Source organism: Melozone crissalis, unplaced genomic scaffold, assembly GCF_028551555.1.
Source record: "Melozone crissalis strain CALT ecotype California unplaced genomic scaffold, PUWL_Pcris_2 ptg000042l_1, whole genome shotgun sequence".
In the NCBI taxonomy this organism is placed as follows: Eukaryota; Metazoa; Chordata; class Aves; order Passeriformes; family Passerellidae; genus Melozone; species Melozone crissalis.
The window spans coordinates 19612805-19628895 of NW_026535820.1; the positions used below are offsets into that span (position 1 = coordinate 19612805).

Consider the following 16091-nt stretch of genomic DNA (forward strand, 5'->3'; position numbering starts at 1 on the left):
AATCCAGCATTGAGGACCCAGATCCCAATTGCATAGAATTCCCATGGGCTGTCAGAGAGAGTCAACAAGCATTTTAATGTGACTTATTCCTATAAAGTCTCATGCCTTGGGGAGAAAAACTAGTGTTTATTTCATGAATGGTGCATAGCTCCCCATGGAGCACGAAGCCATCCCAATGGATATCTCAGGCATTTACTGGGGGCAGTGGGCAGCCCCAGGAGAAGGGCAAGAGATTTACATTCATCTCAGATCTAACCTGGATCACATCTAACCTTCCCACATTGTCTGGCTGCAGTGCTGCCCATCATAGAAACATTGAGGGAGTAACTATGAAATATAGGACAGCACAATAGAAACTGTAGGATTCAAGCCAGAAGTAAACTTTTACCTCTGTCTGGCTACTAAACAAGATTAATTTTACTTTTCATCTGTGGAAATATAAATATTATGACAAGGCTTTAGATTTTTAAAAAAATTGATGGTTGAAAATGTTGCAAAAGAGGCTTGCAAATAAATCTCAAAAAATTTAATTCAGAGTTCTAAGTTTTACTTTACAAGTCAATTTTATTTCATCCTCTTCTTTAAACATACTCCTTAAAAGTAAAGAATCTTCCTCTATGCATTATTTACTATTCTCTATTTTGTACCTGGTTTACTTACATAAAATAAAATGCATAATCTGGGAACATATTCAAAAGAAGAAGAATCTCTACAACATCAGCATCAAACTACAGCCCTGTTTTTAAAGAGACAGCTGTTCAGGTGATTCATTGTTTGCATGAACTTCAAATGGATTATTTTATTATTCTTTGGGCTGTTCCCCTTGGGGAAACTAGTTACATTAAATAACAAACTACCATTATATGGACATACTGATTCCAAGAACTGGGGAAGAAATATAGTCATAACAGGCAATTTCAGTAGCAAATGAGGGCTTGTCCATATTGTGCCAGAGGCAAAGCACTCAGACGGATACCACATCATCACAGAGATATAAGGAATCTGATTAGCTTCTCTGGAGAAGGAACAATTAGAGCTGATAGGATAAAGGCTCCTCGGCACTCACGTGTGTTTGCACAGGGATCAGTGTGCAAGCACCACCTGACTGCTGGCCAGTGACAAGGGCACCTCAGCTGCTGTGATCCTGAGCCACTGCAGCCACTTCTGGCTGGAGAAATGGAGCAAGGAGCAAACCCAGTTGCTGAGGAAATCACTCCAAAGACAGCTTGAAGCGTGACGGAGCACCAAAACTGAAGGAAGACAGAGCTGTTTTCAACACAAGCTGCACACCTCCCCAGGGAGAAGGGATGCAAAGAGAGGGATCCAGGAGTGCTAACAACAGACTGGCTCTAGTCAAGACTAGAAAGGACAGGATAAGAACTGTGAAAGACTGATAAGAATGATGTTGATTGCACTAATGAAAAAAAAAAATGAAATGACCACTGATGAAATTCTAGCAGAAAGATGCGTAAGGATCAGGGTTATAATAAATGAAAGTAGAAGAAGCTGCTATGTACTGTTTATTTTCAAAGTGTGAAACTCATAATAAAAGGAAATAAAATAAGCAGTGGGGAGATGGAAATATAGAAATAGTTGATAGTACATTAGTTCACTGAGTGAAGGGACAGTGACTGTTATTGTGCTATTCTTCATGCAAATCTTGTCTCTTTAAATGGAGAAAGGACACTTAGCTGAGCACTGAGGTTTATAAGAATATTAAGGAATCACTTACTAAAAAAAAAATAGAGAGAGAAAAGAAAAGGGACAATAGAAATAGTGACAGAGTGCTGACATTCATTCCAGCCACTGTCAGTCTAACATCTTATTTATGAATAAGGCATCATCCACTCCCTCTCAATTAAAACTTGTTCATCACCAGTAAACAACAATTAATTTGTGCCCTAAGTCAAACGATCTTTTTGTAGGGGGCAGGGAAGTGGTGGAGAACAGGAAGCAATAGGCAGAGAGTTACCTCTGCCAGAAATGACATCCTACCCAAGAGCAAATGACTGAACAACTGCAGTGGAACAGCCTGACTCACCAGAATTTCAAACAAGTCTCAGCAACGCATCTCTGCCAAAGCCCTGTTGTCTCACAGCTCCTGCAGCCACATGGCTGACATGAGTCCAACAGATCCTGCACCAGGCTGGAATCCTTGGCTAGAGATTTAGATTGGACCTTATTGACAAGGCATTGCCAGCATTTCTCAGATTTCTAACATTTTTTGATTTCAACTTCATGAAGATGGTTTAATGACATGTTGGTTACACCCACTAGAATAGAGAAGAAAATACCTATTCAAAATAGAAATTGTCTTCCCTTAAAATCTTGTCTTTCATCAATATAAATTTATCACTTCTACAAACATAACTATTATGTGATGAAGCTACAACTCAGTTGATGACATAGACAGCATTTCACCCAGAGTGTTTCCAAGTCTTCTGCATTATGTACTTATACTTATTTTTGAGATTTATGCAAAGTTCAGAACCAAGTTATTTCTTTTAAAGTAATAAATAACTGTGAGCATTTTTAGGGCTAACTGAAGGAGGACTACCTCCCAAAAGTAGCTTCTCAAGGTTTCCTTTCAAGCATGGAGTAATAAAGGCTTAGCACAGATTTACTATTGCAATTGTCATATGTAACACAAGAAAAATTTACATACTAGCCCTGAAATTTCCTGAGATTGCCTTCAGCATGATACATCACTGTCACAGTGCAGAGCTGCACAGACACAGCTCAAATATGTCTGCCAGCTCAAAACCACTTGAAGAAAGAGGGGGATTTGGGTGCTGTGGATGTGGCTGCTGGCATTTGGGGATGACAGAACCAGTTAGTGCTCTCTGCAGGCTCTGGGCTTGCTGGAGGCGAAGCTGCTGGGCAGCTGGGGTGCAGGCTGCTTGGTAGCACAGCCCTTCTGGAGGGGAATGGGAAATTGCTGTGCACCTCAGCTGCAGATGGAACCACAGAAATCTCTCACAAGGACTCAGCAGCTCCTTCAAAGGTGCTTTCAACAATTTTTTTCCCACACCAGCAAATTAAACAGGGATTGTATGGTGGTTCTCTGCCCTTGTGGTGTACAATGAGTAAGAAAGCCAGCACAATGTAAAAAAGCCTTTAAGGGTTTTCCCTCATTTCCACACTTCTAAAAAGATTTATACCTTCTTTAGGAGGAGAGGAGATTTTAAAAAGTCAGGTCTCTTCAGATGAACTTTCATTCACATATGTCACAGGGAGAAGAGTGGTATTTGATGCTGCACCTATTACAGGGGCCATACACTTTCTTTGCTGCCCCATGCTTCCACTCTTCCCTGCACACAAGCCAGCAGAGAATGACTAAATTAAGCTAAAAGTTGCTCTATCTTAATAGCAATGCAAGCACAAGAAAATCAAAGAAACAAATTACTGGGTATCAACATGACTTAGATGGCAACAGTATCTTTTATTTGTAAGAGCAGAACAAATTTTCATCTTAATCTCTCTTTCTCTCACCCTAATATGATGCAGATTAGCAGAAGATCCCAAAGCATGTCAGCAAAAACACTGTCTTGTACTTTCACATTAAAACTAAGGCAACACTATTTTAACTTTTTCTATTTTTAATCTGAAAGAGCTCCACCATTTCACAGTGAAAAATGATTGCACTTCTGGCTGATCTGAATAGAAAATTATTATGAATAATTAACTTAATTATTGTTGCCTGTTTGCTTGTCTTGCTATGTAGAACATTAAGGACTCCAGACTGATTTTTTTTTTTGCAAAAGCACATCTCTTTTTATGCCTGTGCATTTTCTGCATGGCAGGTTCAATACATCAGCTGAGCTCCCCTCAGCAAACTAAAGCAGAGAGTACAAGATCACATACCAAGGGTCAAGCATGGTATGGCTGGCAGCGGTGGGAACATGACTTCAAAACGCTAGCAATGAAATAACATTTAAAGAACATGAAAGAATTGCACAGCCCTGCTGTGGGTGGGATAGCTATATTTGCTTTTCAGCAGCAGGCCTTCAGGAATAATTTGGTTCTGATGAGAGTTTTATTTTTACATTGAAAAAATAAGTTAAGGAAAAGAAGTAAGAACAGTGACAGCGGGTATATTCAACAGCCTGAGACATACAGACAGAGAATCAAAAAAGATAGGTCTGGAGGGGTCTTCAAGAGGTCATTTGGTCCCTCCTTCCACCCTAAAGCAGGATCAGCAATACCTAAATTTGTTCTGACAGACATTTTTTACCCTTTTCTTGAAAATGCCCAGTGAAGTGATTTCTTTTGGCAATCAACTCCCACGCTTAACTATCATTATTGCTAGGAAAATGTTCATAACATATAGGCTGTGTAAGCCTTGGCATACACAGTCTTTTTTTTCCCTGCCTCCACTGGACATTATTAACTCCCTTTCTGAGGCAGAATTTTAAGTATGTGGGAAGAAGTAGGGCTAAAAATAAAGAAGACCAAACACATTTGCAGATAAACATGCATGTTGGCTCTGTAAAGACTATACACTGAAAGAGATGGCTGAAAAACACATTTTGGTTCACTAATTATAATTGTTTTTCTTAACACAAGCCCTAGAAGTGCCCATTTGATATATAAAGTGCAATGATAGGCTTTGCTTCTTAAGAGACAACAGTGTTACTTTGCATTCATCAACACCATTTGCTGTAAAATGCATAAATGTTTCTAGGATTTAATTGTGAAGCTAAGATGTTGGAATTCCTAACTTTCATCTGTGGCTATGTTCCATATAAAGCTAAATCTTGTGTAAAACTGAAACAGATGACTACACACAGGACAAGGATTTTCATGTCTGCAAGTAAGACAATCATCTAAATGAGGTTGCTGCTTTTCTTTAACAGATTACTGACTTCCAAATTTTTTTCTATAATATTGCCAAAAAAATCACATTTTGGCTAGAAAATTATAGGCTTTTCCTTTTTTTTAGCGAATGTTTATGCCTGGAGAAGAGAGCGCTCTGGGGTGACCTTATTGCAGCCTTTCAGTACCTAAAGGGGCCTACAAGAGAGCTGGAGAGGGACTTTTTACCAGAGCATGTAGTGGTAGGACAACGGGAAATGGCATCAAATTGAAAAAAGGAAAAGCAAGTTTAGAGATGAGATTGGATATTAGGAAGAAATTCTTAACTGTGCCTGTGGTGAGACATGGGAAGAGGTTGTGGAAGCCACATTCCTGGAAGTGTTTAAGGCCTGGTTGAACAGGGCCTTGAGCAGCCTGGTCTAGTGAAAGGTGTCCCTGTATATGGTGTGGGGGGGTTGGAAATAGATGATCTTTAAAGTCTCATCTAACCCAAACCATTCTATGATTCTACGGATACTCTTTTGCAAGTTTATTGTAACAGTATGATTGCCTCAAATTTCACAAATAAAAGTACAAGTGGGACAATAACAATAGAATACACCACAGATTACAACAAAATTTTCACTTCTCATCTCAGAGAAACAAGAAACATTATTTATGCAACTATGGTAATACTGACCTAACAGATTGTATGTAGCTAGGTGTACACTAATAGAAAGTTAGGCTTTACAATGTGATAAGCAATGACTGCTCCCAGTGAGACTGTGATATCTAGGGAATCTGTTTCATTGCAAGATAAACTGGTGGGGATCACCACAGAAGTAGAGAGGAAGAGTGTTCATCCTACCCATGTCCTGGGCAGTGAAATGTAGGCATGTAAAGGCATCCATACCTCTGGGGATAGGGGACACAAAATCCTGAAGGCAAGCTGCCATGGAGCACAAGATATCTCTCATGCCCATAACTGACTGAATGTGTTTTATAAATCCACCACTACCAACTGTTCATTAAAAGCTCCAAGTTCCTCCAATAAATCAATATCCTCTCCTCCTTAAATATCATATACACAAAACAGATGTCAGCTGCCATAAGAAAACCATTGGCTCCTGAAGTATGTCCACCTACTGCCTCAAAATAAATATATTTTTCATTGTCTTGCCTTTAACATTTTTTTTTCTGATTTATAAATTATTCACTGAACTTAATCATACTTGACACACAAGCTTGAAGTGAGAAATATGTCCAACAGCTTCTGCCTAGTTGGAGAGAGAAGGGATTGCAATAGTATGAATAAAAAGTTAATAACATCAGTAATCAATAATCATGCATCAGTGAATAATATAATCAAATTAATATAATCCATAATCATGCATCAGTGAATGTGTGCTGGGAAAGTTACTACCTAGGCCAGTAATACTTCCAGAATACTTATGTTCCTTAGGCTGCATGTCCAAAGCACATGGAGATGCTTCTGTCTCTTTAATGCAAAATTAAAAGAAAATCCCTAGTCAAGAAAAAGAAACAAAACACGCCTCAAGGAACATGGAAACAATTCCTTTACTAGCTACAGTTTTGATAAAAATGAAAGAGACTGCAACATGAAACAATTACACCAACTGTACTGAAAACATACTGTAAAACACTAGTAAAAGATTAATTAGACTTATTCCTTTTGTACTAATTAGCAAAGTCATTGTTCCCTAATTGGAAGTCACTCAACAAGAAAGAAAATTAACAAGCTTCCCTGCATGTGTCTAAAAATATTCATCGTAATGAAAATGTGGAATTGCACCACCTCTCCCTTCCCCCTGCCTGAGATCTGGATCAGATCACTTTAGCAGAATGAGGACATCACCTTATGAAAAAGAAAAAGGAAGTGTGCTTTTGATTATATGACAAATTCTCCCCCCCTGGATATTCTGAAGTATATTATAGTATTATACAAACACCTCAAAGTAAATAGGCACTCCTTCCCAGGGCTGGGATGGTTTTCATACCGAGGGATTTATGATGTGCAGTATGGTGAAGTGTAGTGTAAGGACATCAGCTCAAATGACAGAACAGCCCGGGCACTGTTTCAGGCTAAAATTATCCATGCATCCCTTGTAATTTCCCTCAGTGCAGACACTTCCCAAGGATCACTTTTAGGAGGACCAGGGGATTTCCTGTCTTGAAATATGCCTTATACTAAGTAACAATGGAGTTGTTTGATTTTCCTTCCAAGTCATCCTGGCAGAGCTGGTGCTGCAACTCTGTCAAGATTTGGTTAGTAATGGAGGTGGACTCCAGCTTGGTGGTTTGTCCTGCAGGAACTCACTTGATCAGTTCTCAAGAAGGTGATGTGAAAGTTTGAGTTCAGGATGTATAAATCAGATCTCTCTCTTTCTCCTTGCTCTTGTCACTGCTACTAAGCTTGCTAACAGACTATACCACTTAATTGAGCTTGATAATTTATTGTGATTTGGTTTTCAAAACAATTTTGTCTCCAGATTCCCATAAACATACAAGTAGAAAGTACTTACACTATTTGTATTAACACATAAAAATAAAAATGTAGGTGTAAACAAATAACATGCCCCTATTTTGAGATTTTTGGAATGTTTCTGATAAACTTTAAAGGTAAGAATTGTATTTTAAGTCATCTATGCAGTAAATCCTAGGAACAGATGCAGCTATGATGGAATTTATATAGAAAAATTCTTTACCATGGGATAAAAGGGAGAAGAGTCTAATGATTATATGCTCACATACTCTCTTCATCATCAGTGGTGAAGCTTAGTGTGCATTAAAAAGGGGTTTTGGTGTTCATAAGTTTCTCCTAATCACAGCTGACTTGAAAAAAATCACATGCCTAGTAAAATGCCTTGAAAATATAGATTTGCTAAGGAAAAAAACTCATTTCTGTTCTTCCTTCTATCCTTTTTACATAAGTTCTACAAATGCATCTACAAAATATCAAGATCATTAAAATTTTCAATTCACTAGTGATCACAGAGTACAACTTGTCTCAGAAAAAAATTTATGTGGTCAAATATGAGTTCAAAAGAAAAATTCTGCAACTGTATTTAACCCAAAATCCATTTCTACAAATAAATTACTGTTAAGTTTGGTAATATGTTACAAAACACCCCTCCAAACAAACAAACAAACAAAACCCTCAAATAAAAGATTCAATTGGATGGAGTCCCCACAATAGCAGCAATAATGAGTTAAGAAGCATAATTTGAATCTGTGTTCTAAGCAGTGAGTATGACTGCAGTGGAGAAGAGGAAAGGGGGAAAATGAAGTAGAAAATCTGTGGTGACAGGATCCATCTCTCAGCTCTCTTGTCCTCAACAGAGTTTTGCAGTCCCTTTCACATTCCCTATTTTTTTTTAGGCTGGGAAAATGCTGCCATATTATTCCTTGTGCTGATCCACCAGCTACCTTGCCCATAGCCCTTTAAAAGAACAGAAGGGATGGCTGCAGGTCCTTCCTTGCCTTATCCAGCTACAGATCTTGATAAAGCTTTCTGGAACTTCATATCTTTTGGATTTCAGTCTCTCTAGCAAACTTGGTTACAGTTGCCCAATGGATTTAAGAGTTACTGGAAGCTGGAGGTTGGCATAAAGAGAGCAATGTAATTGCATACTTTTTATCCCAACAAAAAACCATGCTAAATATAAGCAAGGTACATATAAGTAGTGAGGGATTATGCCCTGAATCACGCTCAGCTGTAACAGAATTGTCAGTTATCTGCCACCTGCACCTTCTTTGGAAGTTTGCTAACCAGTCCATTTTCAATCTGCCTACAAGTGAAAGATAAACTTTTGCCACTTACTAGGAATGGCAAGAAAATACCACCTTTTTTTCCAGCTGAATCAGTTTATCTAGACTGTGAAATCTTAAAACACCAAGAGCATACTGTCAGCAAAGACAGAGAAAAAAAAATCTGCTTACTTCCTGATAGGATAATGAGAATGCAGCAGCGGAGGTGTGTATTTCAAACTCACGGCAAGCTGTGCTTTATCCAGAATGGTACCACAGCATTTGACACATGTGCTGTAACCACATGGAAACCACGGCAATGGAGGAAAATGGTAGGAGGGAGATTGTACAGTATGGCAGGGAAAAATCCTCGGCAAAACCAGGAAAATAAATTTGTATTATGTAAAGGAGATATGACACAGTTGTGCTGTTCAAAGGTTATTCCTTATATAAAAAGCAACACTGGTAATAATGAAAATACTGTCTTAGAAGAGTAGGCGCATGAGCAATGGTAGGTAGGTAGGTGGGAGGAACAGCGTGGGTTGTGAGACCAATATTAGACTTAAAGGAGTCAGAGAGGAAAAGTCCCAAAAGATGAAAAAATCACTTCAGAAAGAACAGGGAAAGCAAAAGGGAACATGTTTTTAAGTTGTTTGCTCTGCCAGAGATGAAAGTGCAGCCAACTAGAGACTGAATACAGCAAACTGAGAAAGGGAGTAGCAGAAAGAAATGCATCAGGAAGATCCCTGACAATTACTGCTGTAGAAACACTGATTTCACAGCGTGCTGTGTTCTTCATGGACAGAAAAAACCCATAATTAAAGGAGTGAAATACCACTCAGCTTTAGGGTGTTAATAATACCCTTCGAGGTCAACTAGAAGGTCCACTAGTGACAGTAAAAGGCTGCCTGCTGCCTAGAGCAGGCTTTGGCTCATTTCCGCAAAGCTCTTATTCAGGTGCAAATTGAACTCAAGTCAACAGCAAGGCAAGGAAATAACTTGTTATCACACATCACACAATTGCTTGATGACCTATATTCAGTGAGTTAGGGGCCCTAGTTTGGTCTCTGTCTAACACACCTGCAAAACTCTGACACAACTCTCGGGGTAATCAGGGTAGCCATGGGATGAAAAACTAATGTCATTGTGAAGGTCAAGTCACACTATTAAGAAAGTATGAAGACATCTGCAAACAAAGACCTAGCTTAACAGAAGACTTCAATTCCCAGAGCAAGCACTCAGCTGTTTCTCATAAAACCCCCAGAAATTATCATGTTCAGCAGAAAGTAATGAAAGCACTGCATAATTATGTATTATACAAATTGTCTCTGAAAGTGAAAGGTTCCTCAGGAAGATATATTTCTTTAAAATATCAGCATAGATTAAAAGAAATAATTCTATTTCACCCCAATTCATGCTGAAAAGCCATTGAAAAAGAAAAGTTATTTCATGCTTTCTCCTCTTTTTTGTTTTACTGCCATTTACCATTTTCCCTTCCTTCCTCTACCCCATGATTTACATCATATTCCTGCACAGCTCCTAAACTTATGTGAATTTTACAGTGTGCAGCTTAAAATTTGGGGCATTCCTAAAAGCTTTCCCAAATAGGAAGCAATTAAAAAACATGGGAAATTAAGTATTTATACAAGGATTTTGCTGAATTACAATGACTTGAAAGCTAAAATCTTTGCTGCCTGGCACGAACAGTGACATGCAGGACTTTCGATTTTTCCTAAATCTATCTTTTTTTTTGCAAATCTTGTATCTACAGAGAACAGAAATGACCAAGAGCAAATACACTTAATGTGATGCATTGAGCTTCACATATACTATGGAACTCTGGAAAGCATGCTTCTAAAAACTCAAAAAGAATAAGCTCTGTGCCTGAAAGTGTGTCCATGCATGAAGCCTGGCTGGCTGGAGTTTGTGGTGGTAAATAACATTCATGTTCACCTTGCAGAGGTTGCAGTAACTGATTCCACAGGAGGAGTTTTGGCTCAGGAAGGGATGTGGTAAAGTCCTCTGGATGATGAAAGGAATCACTGGATCCCTTGAGCAAAACCAGCTAGATTATGAAAATCCCTGCAGAAAATGAGATTGCTTTCTCCTTTGGTCACTAATAGAAAGACAGAGAAGAAGCAATCCCAGGCTTCCCTTGAGACAAATTCAGGCAGGCTGCTATGGGGAGCTGCAGTAAGCTTGCTTTTTTCTGCTGGCCTATTCATCACTGATGTCAAAGCATGACATTCTTAACAAGGATCAAACAGTTTTTGCTAAAATCTGCTTCTCAGATAAGGTCTCTGGAAAAAAATGGGGTAGAGGAGGACAAGGAAGGAGAAGAAATTAATCAGGGAAATGCAGAAGGAATCTTTTGTCACTGATCATGGATACTAGAAGAGATAGAGATCCTTTTATTTTTCCTCCCCATTTTAAACCCACAGCCTTAGGCAAGTTATACTAAGATTGGGTTATTTTTGGTCCAGTGAACTATGATTCACTATTATAGCTAAGAATTTTAAAAAAGACAGAAACAATTGTTGATTTTAAATCCACACTGTTTTCTTTTATGGATATAATTAATTTTCTGGCTTTAAGGGACCTTTCTATTTTAGAATCAATTAAAATAAAATAGTAATACAAAATTGTCCATTTGTGCAATTTTCCTGACAATTTGGGTGACTTTTTTAAAAGGACCAAATAAAGGAAAACCAAATACTGACATTTAAAAAACTCCAGAAACTCATGATTCTTTTTGGCTAAAGTTTTCACAAACAATTTTAAAAATTCAATTTTGGTTCTCTACAAAATACAGTGCAATTCTGAGTGGAAAACATGGGTTTGTCTACTTTCAGATAGTCTTTGCTCTTTTTAATTAAATGTCAGGTTCTCTCCTGAGTTGCAAAGACTATCTTAGGTCTAATTTCAAATGTTGAGTATATATAAATACACAGTTACACAAAGCTTTTGCAGGCCCAAGCTGTATTTTAACAAAGCATTCAAAGAGTGCACCTACTGTACATACCTGGATGCTCACTTTACACTAACAGGTTAAAATACTTTGCAAATTCATAGTGCAGGTTCCTTTTCAGAATAACATTGAAATACACTCCCAGATTTACTCTTGTTAAGGAAAAAAAACATGCTAAAATAAGCATGATGGAACGCACTGGTTCAAATATGTTCCTGAACTGGTAGTTAGAAATAAGAGAAGAAACAAACATAGGAAACACAGAAAATGTAAAGAGAAGAAGCAAACATAGAAAATGTATGTCTTAATGAAGAGCTGTAGGTGATAGAGCAGAACCTGGACTTACTTGAGGGTGGTGAGCTCGGTAAGGGATGGCTGGGTGGCCTTGAGATAACTCTCTCTCCGTGCAGCAATCTTTGGAGATGGCTTGGGGCTTGTGTCCGAGTCTCCGCTGTCATCATCGCCCATGGCTTTGATGTAACTGCCGCTGCGCATCCGGCGGCAGGGAATCTCGTCATCTTTTCCTCGTGGAGTGTAGCCACTCCATTCATCTTGAGGAACCTGAAATGAGGAACACAATTCTCTTGTTAGCACACTCCTCCCTGATGTCATTGGTAAGCCACAACAGAGCCGTAACAAAAACTCTGATGGCCAAAGGCCTTTTCTTGTCTCATTTGACCATGGGTTGCTGTTGCAGTGGAGGCCCACTTCTCACCCTGCAGAGGCACAAGCACCTCCAGAGTTCTCTGCTATTTTCCATTCCTCATCTGGGAAGCTTCTAGCAAACATGCTGACATAGAAGGCTTGGTTAGGTTTAATACTGGACTGGTAAAATCTTGAGTGTTTTCAGCTATTTTCATTCAAAGTCTTTATAAACCAGATCAAAGTATTTTTAGTTCAGCTCAACATATTGAATGTCTTTGGGGAGGCACAAAAGCTGAAATACAAATCCATATATGACAATCTTTTCTGACAGAATGTACACAGGAACACTCATCAGGATGATTTTGGCTCAAGATATATTTCAAATTAGTGGAGCTATGCACTAATTATCACAAAAGTAGGTTTGCAAGTGTGAAATTTTACTAGTATTGCTTCTATAACTTAATTAGTGCAACCACACACCCGCAGCTTGCAGTGAGCCTCCTTTTGAATTCTGAGTCCTACAACCCTTTATTCCTTTCTTTTTCTTTTTCTTAATGATGTGCATTATTTCTCTTGATCTGAAGTCAGTGCTGTCCCTTCTTTGTATTGGAAATCTGGAGCAGTGGGAATGTGCATTCATGAGATTTTAAGACATAACAAAGGACAGTCCAAGAGCAGAGTGCTCTTGCCCTCCCATTGTCTCCTTTCCTTTGCTCCTGGGGCTTCTGACCACATGAACCAGCATCCTCCTCTTTCCTGTAACTGCAGAAACAACATGCAGCGGAGCAGGGTCTTTGCAGCTGTTTTGCAGAAACATCATTTTTATCTAAAGGTGAATCTTCAAAAGGGTTTTTTAGTTAAACAAATATTGTGTTAAATACAAGCTATTGTGAATTTTTAGTTTTCTGCTTCTCTGATCCTTCTCAGTGAATCAACTCTATAAAACAGCCATAGCTATAATGCTCAGAAAACCTTACAAGCCACATTAAATAAGGAGGCATGAATCCGGGTTACTAAATTTGTCTTGCAACTTACAAATACTCTCACCTGCCAGAATAATCTTTTCTATGAGAAGTTTGTTTTTCATCAGCATTTACCTTCACCTGAGAATCTTGTGAATCCCACTGCAGATTTCAGCTAGGGCATGCACATTTTGTTTAGACAACCAAAACTAAAACATTGGAATGCTTGATAATGGCTTTGCTGTTGATTCCCACTACAAGCATGAGTGTAAGTCCAGAGGCTGTAAGGCCTTTCAAATGTTACTGTTAATGCAAATAAATTTTTATGGCCTTTTTATGGCCTTTTATCAATCTATAATGCTATAAACTACAACCCTAAAGCCACTGTGCTATATAAAGGAACAAAGTTATTTAATGGTCCTAAGCACATATAGGCTTATTACTAGTTATAATTAATGATACTATTTTATTAATTAAACTATTCACAGCCTATGTCTTTGATTTGTTTCCTGATGATTTCAAAACCCAAGACCATGCCAACCTTCTTCCTTCACTGATTTTTCTTTTCCTGCTTCTGACATAATGATTTAGGGCCTTCCTTAAGCTGCCAGGCTCAAACAGTCCTTCTTTCCTCTTGTGTTCTGCTATCCCCATGCTCTCTTGGTCAAGTCCAGCCATGAAACTCACTTAGATGTTCAGTATTTTCCTTAAAAGACTGAAGATTTAACCCTGCAGATCTACTCTAGATTGCACCATTATCAATATTCTTTCTTAAGACCCACTCTTCCTTTTCAAGATTTAGTTGTTCCAAAATGCTCCATGTTTTATTTAACTAATTCTATCCTTGTGCCTTTTAAAAGTAAATTTCCATGTTGTCTTTAAATACCCTTCAGTTAATGGCTCTACAATTCTTATCTTCCATCAGCATGCAAAGTTTGCTGTTGTGGGTTTGGCAGTTTTTTGCTCTGTGTGTGTGTGGTTTTTGGCTTATTTTAAAATTTATTTTCCTGGGCTACAAGAATCTAAGTTCCTTTAGGCAGGAATATAGTTCTAAGTCCAGTTTTCTTACTGAATGATGATATGCAGAATTGTGCATCTATAGGATATTACAGAATAAATACTCATAACAACACTTGAAATATTATTCTGGGAAAGGGTAAAGCTTTAACTAAGACTAAGAGTACCAAGTACTAATGAAATCTACTGAAAGAACAGGATTGAATGAACAGCTCTAATATTTTCCCACATTAAAAAAAAATAAAAAGAAGAAGAAATATTTCCATTCTGTAGCTTCTAAGTTTATGCCTAGACAACATGTCTGGACAGCTGATGCATTCAAAATGAAGGTAACACTCAGTAGCAATTTTGATTTTTGATATAGAAGAGCACAGAGTATTTACATTCCTCCCTTAGCCACTTATGACAGACAGAGTATAACATTTTTTTCAGGTCTTACTCTTGCATTAGTTCCAGGCCTAGAACAGTTCCTAGTTCCATCATTGCACAGTGAGTATACAATCTATATTCATACCACTTCTCCCCCACATTTTGGAACCTACAGCTTCTGCTTGCCAGTGTAAAACCTTGACTTTTCAAATCACTCATGCAAAAAAGAATTTAGGACAGGTTTAGTAAAATCAAGCTCTGATGACATTTTTTGATGCCATGCTCAGACTTCAGTCAGCAGTTCAAAACCTCTATTGGTGTATTCCCAATCAGTTTTTAGGTAGCTACTAGATATCAAAGTCAGAGTATGTAGAGAATCTGTGAGGTCTCAGAGGATATGAACTTTGACTTGTTAATTATTTTATTCATTTTGCTTTAATTGAAGATCTTTGCTTTTTCTCATTGAGATAAGTCTGTAAATTATTCTTTAATGCACTAAACAAACTATGTTAGAGTATTGTTAAGGTTGGTGCCTTCAATGGAGAAAAACTAAGGGGAGATAAAGTTGCAATATTCATACAGCACCCATAATTCAGGTAAACTGAACACTTGTAGTTTTACTAAAATAATAGATCCACTATTAAATTTAATGCCATAGTTAATAGGTGCAACACAAGTGAGGAGATATAGGTACTGTGGAAACTCTTACTTTGGAATTATTGAGTTCTGTTATCAATAACCCCACATATAAGTACAAGACCTTTTATCCCAAAGCTTCTCAAAATTATTCAGATGCAATAGGCCAAGTTTTGAATGCTGGTTGCAATGGATTTACCCCAAAACTTTCTATTTACACATGCAAACACTGTGTACCATGATGAGGTCTGAGTGCATTGAACTAGTCCCTCAATTTGTATGATGTGATTGGAAGTTCTCAGTTTGAGTTCTGCTCCTGTCAGTGAGGGGAGCAATCACTGAAAAACAACAGCTATCTTTTTAGGAGCTTTTCCACTTTTTAAAAAACACTAGCTGCAGAGAAAGAAAGCTGAGCTGATGACACAGAGACCAGGACAAAGCAGTCTCAGGGAGTGCCAGAAACCCACTGGCTGGTTTGGTTATTGGAAGTCACCTGCACATGCAAAACCAAAGGAAATAACACAAAAGTGACCCAACTTCCATTTCCATATTATGGGTTCAAGGGTAAACCCTATATGTACCGAAGAGAAAAGGATGGCTGTGGTTAAAAAGCCATCCAGATTCAGAGAACAGACTAAAATACCAACCCAGATATGCTTTTAATTTCACAGTACTCACTGAGGAATCCAGAGTGTTTGTACAAACTATCTTGCCTGCCCAGACAAAGCTGCAATACAAGAATGTAATGGAAATTTTATTAAAAAGCTATTTTAGTTGAAGTTTGACCATGGGGTATTTACGTCTAGTTTGTTTTTTTCTAAATATTGTTTTTACTCTTTTTATTGCTTGTTTGTTTAGAGTAAAATTTCAGTATATAATTGATTTTGTAGATGAAAATTTGGGTCCAGCTCCCCTTTATATTCTTTTTTCTT

At 38.0% G+C, this 16091-nt stretch overlaps 1 protein-coding gene across 8 annotated transcripts in view; it reads right to left on the bottom strand.

The window, feature by feature from the left end:
• The window catches only part of DLGAP1 (DLG associated protein 1), a 400895-nt gene that overhangs the window by 109154 nt on the left and 275650 nt on the right, over positions 1–16091 (bottom strand). For all 8 annotated transcript variants that reach the window (XM_054285394.1, XM_054285396.1, XM_054285398.1 and 5 more), the window contains one exon: positions 11877–12091. In XM_054285394.1, the coding sequence (XP_054141369.1) occupies positions 11877–12091 (215 nt within the window). The remainder of the gene's footprint in view (positions 1–11876; positions 12092–16091) is intronic.